Source organism: Merops nubicus, unplaced genomic scaffold (genome assembly GCF_000691845.1).
Source record: "Merops nubicus isolate BGI_N331 unplaced genomic scaffold, ASM69184v1 scaffold39501, whole genome shotgun sequence".
Classification (NCBI taxonomy): domain Eukaryota; kingdom Metazoa; phylum Chordata; class Aves; order Coraciiformes; family Meropidae; genus Merops; species Merops nubicus.
The window spans coordinates 1-11,107 of record NW_008588353.1 but is presented as its reverse complement, the minus strand read 5'-3'; the positions used below and the strand labels follow the sequence as shown (position 1 = coordinate 11,107).

Genomic DNA, 11,107 nt, shown 5'->3' with positions numbered 1-11,107 from the left:
GCCCCCTCCTGCTCCCCAGCGCAGGGAAGGAGGAATTCCCTGCTGGGGCTGGAGTTAGATAACCGGGAACTGCATCGCCCCGGCACCCTGGCAGCGGGGAGTGGAGGATAGAGAGAGGAGGAACACGCACATGGTTGAAAGCCTGACATTTTGGAGCCCTTATCTTCATTCTGCCACTGATTCAGCCCGTGACCTCGGTCAGGTCATTTCCCCCTGTGTGCGTCAGCTCCCCCCCTGTGAGCAGCAGATAATCTCCTCGACAGCTTTGCAGGGAGCAAGGAGGGTTGGTGGCCCTTTGCAGAGCACGAGAGGTGTGGAAAGCACGGTGCTAAGGCCCCGGGGGGGTGCTTCTCTCAGCCCTGAGCCCAGTCCTTTTGGGCCCTTTTCCCACGCCCCACTCACGTTCCCTCTTTTGTTTCCTCCCCCCTCAGTCATCGATAAGTTTGACTACGTCTTTGCAGAGAACGGCACGGTGCAGTACAAGAATGGGCAGCTGGTCTCCAAGCAGGTAGGTGCAGCTCTTCTTCCTCACCCCTGTGTAGCCCCTGTGCCCTGCCCGTGCTGGCCCTGGGCAGATGAGCAGCCTCTTCTCCCTAAATCCCAAATCTGCACGTTCCACTCCCCATGAAGCCCACCCTAGAACAAGACCTGGAGAAGTCAAGCATCTTCCTCACTCCCTTTTCTCCTCCCACAGGCCATCCAAGACCACCTGGGGGAAGAGCTGCTGCAGGATCTAATCAACTTCTGTCTCAACTACATGGCTCTGCTGAAGCTGCCCAAGAAACGGTAACAGCCCAAGCCCACGTGGATGGCAGTCACATCACTGATTAGAAAGCTCTGGGCTCCAGAGCTTTCCTCAGAGCAGCTGAGCTACTTGTGCTCCAGGTCTTAGCATCTAGAGACCCTGTGCAGGATCTTTGTCCCACCGAGCTGGTCTCTGTGGGTGAATAATGGGAGGGCTTTGTCCTGGAGTCTGCACTGGTTTTGAGCATAGTGCCTGCTCTTTTGCCCCTCAAATTTTCCTCCCTGGGAAGCAGGGCACAGCCACAGTGTGCATCAGGGCACAGCCACAGTGTGCATCAGGGCACAGCCACTGCCTGCAGCTCATTCAGGACAATAGTACCAACTTGTCCTGGTCAGGGCATCAGGCATCATTGCTCATCTGAGTTTCCAAGCAGACAATGGCTCTTCAGACAGCAGGTCCAGCCCCTGAGCACAGTTTCACATGGTTTCTAACCCAGTGCTGCTTGGTGCCCTGGGTGATAGGGCTGGCCCTGCTCTACCCCTGACCACAGGTTCCTGTCTGCTCCTCCCCCAAGATCTGGCAGCCACAGGGTGAGCTGGGTTGGTGCAGCTCCTCTGAAGGAGAAGGATAGTTTCCCACTGGAGTGGCTTACTCTGCCATCACAGTGGCATGAAGGTGGCAGGGGACAGCAGGAGGACCTCTTTCCAGAGGCACCAGTTACACCAGCCTGGGTGCAGTGTGGAACCACCCCTCAGAGCAGTGCTTTCACAAAGCCCTGAGGCTGGTGAGAGCCAGCAGTGCTGTTGGCAGCAGTGGCTCTGCCCTCCCCTCTCTCTGCTGGGTTGGTTCCTGCCCTCCCTGTGTGTTTGCACAGTGAGCTGGAGCAGGCGAGCTGCCTGCTCAGGACTCAGCTGGTCAGAGTGGCTAAACTACAACCCAGAGTAGTTGGCTGATGTGAGTCACCATGTGGCAACAAGAGGACTGGTGAGAGGGGCCAGGGTGGCTCCTTGCAGCAGGACTGCTGGCTGCACGGGTCCCCAGAAGTGTAGGCTGGCACCCAGAACCCTCCAGGCTGACCTCACTGCTGTCTGCTTGCCCAACAGCCTGGTGAAGGTTCAGCTCCCAGGGGTGGGTTTAAGCTCACAGGATTTCTAGCAAAACAAGGACTTTAACCCACATCTCCCAGGTCTTGGCCTGGGCAGGAGCCACCAAACCCTTGGTGCTGCAGAGATGCTGCTCCCGGGCTGCAGGCTTGGCTGCCCGTGTGTCCACTCCCCAGGCTGTTCTTCACCCTGCTACAAGGCAGGAGGGGCAAAGTTTTCCCCTCAGACTCTGAGAAACAGGGGGCAGAGCAAAGAGAGGTCCTGGCTGCTCAGCAGCCTGCTGCTGGACATCAGCAGCAAGTCACACTGGCCAGCAGTTCCATCAACCTATTGCAGGCTTCACCCAGCCTGCCACAGTGGACACTCCTTAAAAGCCTCCAGGGGTGGAGCTGCCAGAGCCTCACCAGGCACTGTCCTTGCAGTTATCACATTCACTGAGCAGCCATTCCCCTGGCAAGGTTCATTTCTCTCACCCTGCCCTGGTGTCCTTGTGCCTTTGCCCACCCACAGAGGGACCTTCATCGAGTTTCGCAACGGGATGCTGAACATCTCCCCCATTGGAAGGAGCTGCACCCCTGAGGAGAGAGTCGAGTTCTCCGAGCTGGACAAGGTACAGAGGCCAGGCTTGGCCTCTCCCTCCCCTCTGCTGGTTTTGGGTCACCACGGATCTCAGGTCCTCCTTGCTTCCCCCCTTCCCCAGGAGAAAGGAGCCCGGCTCTAAGCTGTGCGCTGGGACAACATGTGGAAACAGGCCTGGGGGGCAGAAACCCAAGGGGAGACAGATGGATGGATGAATTTTATGTCATTGGGGATCACTGATGCAACAAGGTGGCCTGCAGGGTTCTTTGTGGAAGAGCCCCAGAGAATGAGGCGCTTATTTAACAGGGTGTCTCCTCGTTTATAGTAACCAAAGATAGAACTGCACTGAAAACCTCAGAGAGACCTAAACTTCTCTGGTTGCACCATCCTTCCAGATTTTCCCAGCAGCTGCCTTTTCTTCCCTGCTTCCCCAGCCCCAACAGAGCTGGAACTGCTGGGTCTTCCAGACTAGAAGGCTCACAGAGTATCTGCTGGGCAGATCTCTGGAGTGCTTGGCCCATGCCCCAGGCAGTTTACTCCTTGCTGGGCAGGGGGCTGGGGACAGTCTTGGGGTTGAGAGACTTTTCAAGGCTTTGCAAGACTTTTTAAGCTGAAGACTTTGGGTTATGAACTGGGCTTCTGAGAAATCAAAGCAAAGTTGCATTTCCTTGCCGAGGAAGGACTGGGAGTGGTGCTGCCCTGAGCTGGTGCTGCTCTGTGCAGCCAGTGGGCAGGACTGGGCTCGCTGGCATTGCACCAGGGGCAGGTGGGAAGGGGAAATGTGATAAGCCAGAGCTGCCCAGCAGACCGCAACGTGGTGGCTTTGGGTAGAGTGTCAACATGGAGTGCTCTGACCCTTCCTTCCTCCCCTTCCCTCCTCCTCCTCCCCTGCAGAAGGAGCGGATCCGGGAGAAGTTTGTGGCAGCCTTGCAGAGGGAGTTTGCTGGCAAAGGGCTGCGCTTCTCTCGAGGTGAGCAGGGGGGTTCCCTGGCTCTGCCCTGGCCTCTTCATTGTGCTTCCTGTAAAATTCTGGGAAGGGGAGTGGGAATCCTGGCTGTGCCCTCCAAGGGTCTGAAGACCCTGTTAAGAGCACGAGGAGCTTCTGTTCCTGGAGAGCTGCCATGGGGGCATCATGTTGGCACCCACAGCAGAGGACAAACCCTGCTGCAGATGAGCCTCCCTGGGGATCAGCCAGACACGGGGGGTTCTGTCCACTGATGTGATCCCTGCCTGAACCCCAGTTTGCTCTGCAGAGCCCATCCCTGCCCAGGAGCTCTGTCCTGGCTCCAGCATCAGCAGCAGGGTGGCCAGCAGAGCTCCAGGCACAGACAGCCCTCTCTGGGAACACCGTGGTGTATGGGAGACAGGAGTGTCAGACATATTTCAGCTCTAGGATTTTGGAAGGGTTGGCTACCAGGGAAATGTTTTTCTTCCTAGAGGAAGAGCTGCCAAGAGGCAGGGAGCTTGGAGCTCTAGGTCATGGCCTTCTGCAGGGCCACTGCTTGGGGTGGGGGTAAGCTCTTACAGCCAGCCTGCTGAAGGTGAAGAACCAAAGGAGGGGCTTGAACAATCCTGGGGGTCTGGCCAGGACAGGGAGGAAGATGAGGCTCTGTGTGTGGGTGTGTGGTGAGGCTGAAGCAAAGCGCTGGCTACGTGTGAGATGGGAAGATGCCATGAGGCAACCTAGCCACAGGGCAAGGGGGTGATGGGACTGGGAGGCAGCAGGTGACACCCCAGGGTCTGGTCCTCCCGGGGCTTTCCTCCTGAGAGCCTCCCCTCCCTTCAGCACCCCACCAGGGGCACCCTGTTCTGCCCACAGCTCTGGCACACACCGTGTGTCACAGCAGAGAAGGGCAAGGTCCCCACAGGCCTGGGGGATGAGAGCAGAACAATGGGCCTCTCTCTTCTGACTTTGGGAAGCCACCACGAAGAGCCCTGGCCTGTGGTGTGAAAGCAAGAAGACCAGGGGAACTGTGGGGCTCCTGCTCCTCCACAGAGAAAACTCAGGGTGTCTCAGGTCAGGCACCTAAAACCAGGGACAGGTGGAAATGGGGCTCTGCCAAGCCAGCTCTGAGTGCCTTGTCCCAGGCTGTGGAAGACACGAGCCCCAGAGGTGGTAGGAGATCTCCCTGCAGCCCCCCAGCCCCATCCTCTGCCTAGGTGAGGGACAGTGCTGCCTGTCCTCCACCTCTTCTCTGTTTGGTGTCCTACCTTCTCCAGCTGGCATCAGGAGCACCTGCTTGCTGCCCAGCTGTTTAAAAGGCCAGAACACAGTGAAATGGAGTGATTTTAACAGGTAAATGGCTTTGGATACAAAACTAAGAAGGATTTTAATGAGGTTGACCAAGTTTAGCTCCTGCTCTGATGCTGGCTTCTGCTGGGAGCCCAGGGGCATCCCCATCCCTGAGCTTAGTGGTGCTTGCTGCCATCTGTCAGTGCCCTGCCTGGGGTATCCTGTCCTGAGCTGGACACACAGGCTCCATCCCCAGCTCCTCAGGCTCCAGGGAGGATTGGTTTGGGATCCCCCAACCAATGAGGACACCTCAACCAGCCCGGGAGAAGAGGCACCAGGACATGGATGTTTGATCCAGTGCCTCCCCTGCAGCAGAGAACATCCCCCTAGGGTACCTGTCCACTCACCCCCTTCCTAAGAGAGGTGGGGTTACAATTAATGAAGAATGAGAGTATGAAACTCCAGGACTGCTGGTGGCCCAGTATATTGCCTGGAGAAGCAGAGGGTCCCCTTGAAACTGAGAGGAGCAGAGACCTGAACTGGCAGCAGGACACACGTCGCAGCTGAAATCCCCATTCCTGGCTCCAAACATCCTTCTGCCCTAAGTCACAGGCTCTGTTTTGGGAGGAGCATGTCACTTGTTTTGGTGCTGGGACAAAGGTCTGGCTCTGCAGCACACAGCCAGGCAGCTTGAGAGGGTGGGGGAGCTGCTGCCTCAGCACCACCAAAAAAAGCAGGGCAGAGCTGGGGCAAACTCTGCCCCATCTAAGAGCAGGGGCTTGGGGAGTTGGTTACCCTTGGGTGGCTGTGGGTGTCCACTGCTCTCTGAAGCAGCTCCCTCACCTCTGTCAGCTTCCCCTGCCTGCCTGGGTGCCACTCCAGGGGTTGGCAGCACACCCTTGACTCGTGTGGCAGGAGGGGACAGGGCAGGGTGGTGCCCTGACGGTGCCAGTGGTTCCATGCAGAGCGTGGGCAGCACGTGGGGTTTGCTTTGTGTGTGCAGGGTGCTGGGAGCTGCTGGGCCCTGCAGGGTTGAGGAGCATCAGGAGTGGTTTTGGGAGAGCCATGAGGTGTGGGCAGGAGCCTGGCAGGGGCTCGGTGCCACTCTCCTTGTGCACTGTCAGGACACACGAGGCGCTGATGCCGTCTGCAGAGCGTGACCCCAGATCCCCCCTAACAGATCCCTTGGGATCTCCCCCTGCAGCTCCTGCTCGCCTGGCAGCGGGCAGGGAGCTGTGCTGATGTCACCAGAGCTGTGCTGATGTCACCCCAGCCTGTTGCCATGGGAACAGACTCTGCCACCAGCCACATCCCCCGCAGTGTTTCACGATGAGCACAGCCTCGCCCACCAGCCACATGCCGGCGGGGCACCCCGAGGCAGAGCTGGTGCTTGGCTGCTCTTTGGGGTGAGGGCTTCCCACGAATATCCAGCCCTCTCCCTTCCTCCTGCCTGTTCCAGGGCTGGGGGGGACAGCCTGCTGGCTGCCACCAGCGTGTCCTGATGCCCTCCCTTCTGCTGGCAGGTGGCATGATCAGCTTTGATGTCTTCCCAGAGGGCTGGGACAAGCGCTACTGCCTCAACGTGCTCGACAGTGAGAGATTTGACACCATCCACTTCTTTGGGAATGAGACAACCCCTGTGAGTATGTCCTGCTCTCCCCACACGTGGCTGCTCTCTTTCCCACGTGGAGCTTCCCCAAGATGGGTCCCACGGCCTGGGTCCCTCTGTGGCAGTGGGAGGGGAAGAGGTGCTCCCCTGCAGCAGGGGTTTGCAGCAGGCTTTTGATGGTACAGGTCCACTGGGTTGTTGGGAAATTGCCCTGGACTCACCATGCTTAGGAGCAGGTTCACCAAAGCACATTTTTTCCTCCTCATGGCACCCTTGGGAAGGGGGGCAGTGACTCCTGCAGCCCACAGGACCCAAACATGAGTCCCTGGCAGGTAGGAGAGGGCTTTGCTCTAGAGTGCTGGAAGGTGATGTTTCATTGCTGCTGTAGACCACCTTGGCCATCCCCTCAGCTCTTTCCAGATGCTGGCAACCTTTGCCCCCCTATATGTGTCCATTCCACCTGGTAGCCTCTCCACAGGCAGGGGTTAACCCCAGGCTCCTGGACAAGTTTTGATGATTTGGGACCTTCCCCATCCTTTCTGTGCTCCAATTCTGGCACAAAATGAGGGGAGGCGAGAGGCAGAGAGCAGAGCTCTTCTGCTTCCTTGGGCCAGCAAAGCCCTGGCAGCACCTTCCCAGCAGGTCCTCGCCCTCCCAGCTCCTCCCAGGAAGGACAGAGATGTGGGTTGAGGATGAGGATGCTCAGGTGAGACCCTGCTGACTCTCTCCCTGCAGGGAGGGAACGATTACGAGATCTACGACGACCCACGCACGGTGGGGCACAGCGTGCAGTGCCCCCAGGAAACCGTCCAGCGCTGCCGAGAGATCTTCTTCCCAGAGAGGGCAAACGAGTGCTGACTGCCACGGCCCCCCAGCCCTGCCCCATCCCCCCTTCTCCCCCTGCCAGGAAAAGCACCTTCAATCGAGGAATCTGCTCAGGGGGCACCAGAAGTGAGGCACTCCCCGAGCGGGCGGGGACGTCGCGCGATGGGCGTGGAGCAGGAGGGGCCTTTGCTGAGCACCCCCAGCTACATCTGGGGTTTGTGGGGCCAGACCCGCCTCCCCTCCAGGAAAACTTCCCCCTTGGTCTGTGGTGGGTGGCCATGCTGGTGCTTTCTTGGTCAGGAAGCCTGTGAAAGGGCCAGGCACAGGGGTGGGTGGGTGTTGCCCCCCTGCTCCCTCCCCTCTTCACTCTGTTTCTCCTAACTCTTCTCACCTTTCTGTCCCTCTTGCACCTTCCCCAGGGAGGGTGGGGCTGCTGAGGCCCTGGGTGCTCTCACCAGAGTTGCTCTGAAGTGAGAGACCAGGAGGGCTGCTTGCTTCAAGCCCGTGGTGGGAAGGGGTCACCAGGTTGGTGCATCCTAACAGAGGCTCCCCATGTCCTTCACCTTGGTGCCACACTGTGCCAGTCCCTGCAGGTGACCTGGCAATGACAGTTCTAAAATTACTCTGCTCCTGCTCTGGGCTTTGCTCAGGTGCATGAAGAAACTAATTCTCTCTTTAGCTTTCAAAAAAAAACCAGCTGCCATGGCTTTATGGTCCACGTTCTGCAGAAGGCATCATGTCAGACCTTGCCTGGTGCAGCTGGAGGACCCTGGGTGCCTGGTGCCTGTGGAGCACCCTGTGGAGCCATCGAGGGGCAGAAGGCTTCCCAACAGTCCTACCACTCCTGTGTCCACAGGTGGGGCAGTGTAAAAACAGCAAGTCTCCTTCCTACCCAGTGCTCAGCTTTCCACCATGCTTCCAGAGACATTTTCAGAGAGGGCCAGCACTGGCCAGACCTGTTTTCCAGTGCCAAGAGAGGCACATGCTCAGCAGTGCACTCCAGTCTTGCTCTCCCACCCTGTCGTGTCCCATGGTCACCTTTATGGGACACAAATGGGACCTTTATGTTTACGTGGTCACCTTTAGGGACACCACTTCTCCAGTGCAGCTGTCCCTTGTCCTCCTGCTCTGCTCTTCTCCTGGGTCTTTGTAGGCTGCAAAACTACATCTCTCTCTTTTGGCCCTTGACCTTCTCCCTCATGTTGTCCCTTTATTCCTGGCCCTTAGGCAGGGGGGTGTGACTGTACCAGTGTTTCTAGTCACAACTCAGAGCTAAAGAGGAGCTCGGGGATCCCTTCCAGGGAGATGTCCTCTTCTAGCTCCCCAGGGCACATGTGTCTGGTGTTTGTGGACTTGGGGAGTGCTGGAGATTCCTGCAGAAGCTCCCCAGATTGCTCCCTGGGAGCCTTTCTCAGCACATCCCTGTTGGCAGGGCACTGCCCCATCTCTGGGTCTTGTTTTCTGTCCTCTTCTCTTCCTGCTTCCCTCACTGTTGCTCATCTCCCACCTAGCAGCTGGTCTGCAGAGAGAAGTTCCTCAGCTGGCTATCACCACTTAACCAAGGGGCCAAATTCTTCTAGGTGAGGTACGTTGGTGCTTTTGGACCCAGGCAAGGCTCCCACAGTGCCATGGGCAGAATCCTGAGCTGGACCTTGGCTCTGCTGCCTAGGTGCTGCATGCCCAGCCCTGGTGGGGTGCTCTTTTCCCCCACCTGACTGCACCTCCTGACTCTGCAGCACGTCAGGTCAGGCCTGCATCACGTTGGCATGAGCACAGCACCCAGAAATCTTCAACAGAGGCACAAATTCCTCCTTCTACCCAGAGATTTCTGTGTGGGAGAAGAGGACCTGTTGGGGAAGCCTGGGTGCAGGGGACCCTTTTCACAGGCCACTGGTTTTTGCCCCCTCCACTGCAACCCTCATGGAGGAATCTTGTGTTTTGTGGTTCCTCCTTCTCCGTTTCATACGTGGAGTTTGGGGTGTCTGTTTTTCCTGTAGGTCTGTTCCAAGTCAGCAGGATCTCAGTGGTGAGTGAAGAGCAGAGCCTGGCCCTGAGGGCAGTAGGCACCAGGTGGCCATGGTGGCTGAGATGACTTGAATATTGGAAGGGAAGGGCAGGATCTGTCCAGGGCTGCTCCTGACAGCAGCGTGTCCCTTGCTCAGGGTCGGGGGAGTTGCAGGGCAGAGGTGAGGATGACCTTCAGGGCACCAGCCATGGCTTTCTCTGCTCAGGAGCTCAGGTGTGCATAGGTGGGATGGAGTTCAGGAACCCTGCCTGTTCCTCCTGGCTCTGTCTGACACCAGGCTTGGGCTGCTTGAGGGCAGCTCCCACAAGGAGACCCTCTCCTGACGGAGGGATGAGGATGGCACCAGAAATAGCTAGGGCAGCCTCAGAGCTCCAGAATGGCTGAGGTTGAAGGGATCTCTAGATGTTATCTGGTCCCACCACCCTGCTCAGGCTGGGCCACTGAGAGCCTTGTGGTCTTGGAAGCAGGGAGGAGGCCCAGCATGGGCCTGGGAGGAGCCCAGGGCCTAAGGGACAGCAAATCTCTGTCCCCAAGCCCCTTTGCTGTGATGTTCCTCTCCCAGTGAGTGTATGAGGGGGGTTCTCCCCACATGTATGTGTGTGTGTGTGAGCAAGCAGAAGTGGAAGACCCCACGCCAGGGACCATCTTACCACGTGGCTCCTGGCTGGCTGATACTAACTGTTAAATAAGAAATTTATTTAAATACCTATATATGTATATTAAAAAATAAAAATCAGTCCTATTAAAGCTACAGCCTGCAGCAGCTGGAGGCAGCGTGTGCTTCGTGCTGGGCTCTGCTGGGCTGGCACCCAGCTGCACGCCTGCCCTTCAAACTCCCCACAGTGGTGGCACCAGCCCCCGCCTGGTGGGCAGCAGCCTCCCAGCCCAGGCTCAGGGTCTGCTCCCCCCTGAGCAAGGCTGGAGCACCCTGGGACCCCTGTGTGGAGGGGGGGAGTCTGTCCTGCCCTCTGGATCAATCCCTGGGTGCTCCTCATCCTTCACCTGTCAGAGCCACCAGCACCCCCCTGCCACAAGACAAAGAGCTGGGCCAGGCAGGGCTCGTGGGAAAGTCACTTTTAATGGTTTATTGCCAATGGTACAAAGGTCGACACACGGTCAGACAGGTGGGAACCACACCAGAGCTGTAAAAACACCAACAAGTCGAGGGGTTTCATTTATTTCCAAAAAAAAGAGAGAGGAGAAAAAAAGAAGAACCAAAGTTTGCCTTGGCCAAGCTGACTGCGTGCCCGGGGGATGCCTGGAGCCTGAGCTGGCATCTCCTCAGCCCCTGGTTGGCAGTGAGCTGGGCTGGAGTGGTGCACAGTGGTCCTCCCAAACCCACAGGGCCTCGGCTGTCTCCCGTGGCACCAGCTTTGCTCCCCCTCTTCCAGCAGACCCTTGTGCCCACCACAACAGCAGCAGTGAGAGGTGTGGAAATGCTCCTCTGCCCCAGTGCTGGGCACCAGCAGCACGGGCAGCTGGGTGGGTGCCAGGGAGCTGCTTGTCCTCCCCTGTCCCACTCAGGAGGCTGCTTGTCCTGCTTCCAAACCAACCCCTCGAGATGCCAACAACCTCTGGAGCGCCAGCGTGGGCACCACTTCCCTACGTGCAGCTCAGGCCCAGCTCAGTGGCACCATCGCTGTCCCACCACCCTCTGCTGTGCCCCTGCCCAGGGCTGCGGGAGCCCACCCAGCCAGGGTATGGTGGAGAAGACCAAAAAACCCAAAGTTTGTGCTTTGCAGACCAGACCCTGCCTGCACCAAGGGGCTGGGGAGGAGGGGGCTGTGCCCACCCCATGCCCGATTTCCCTCGAGCACACACACACACACACACACACACAGGTGGGAAGGGGGGTCCTCGGGGGGCTGGGGGAAAAAGAGGAGGGAGAGGAGAAGGGACCCATCTCCCCAGACCCACGTCAGCACCGTGCCCATCTTGCCAGGGTGGGATTCAGGAGGACGAGCTGAGCTCCCTCAGCCTCTCCGTG

At 58.2% G+C, this 11,107-nt stretch overlaps 1 protein-coding gene across 1 annotated transcript; it reads left to right on the top strand.

Annotated features, from left to right (window-relative positions):
- Positions 1-431: 431 nt before the first annotated feature.
- Positions 432-7,210, top strand: PMM1 (phosphomannomutase 1; the record flags this gene model as incomplete). The annotated part of the gene is made up of 6 exons (XM_008949235.1): positions 432-508; positions 695-786; positions 2,359-2,458; positions 3,322-3,397; positions 6,184-6,299; positions 7,005-7,210. Coding segments are annotated over 6 exons (584 nt in total), but the record flags the coding sequence as incomplete, so codon positions are not given.
- Between the last annotated feature and the right edge of the window lie 3,897 nt (positions 7,211-11,107).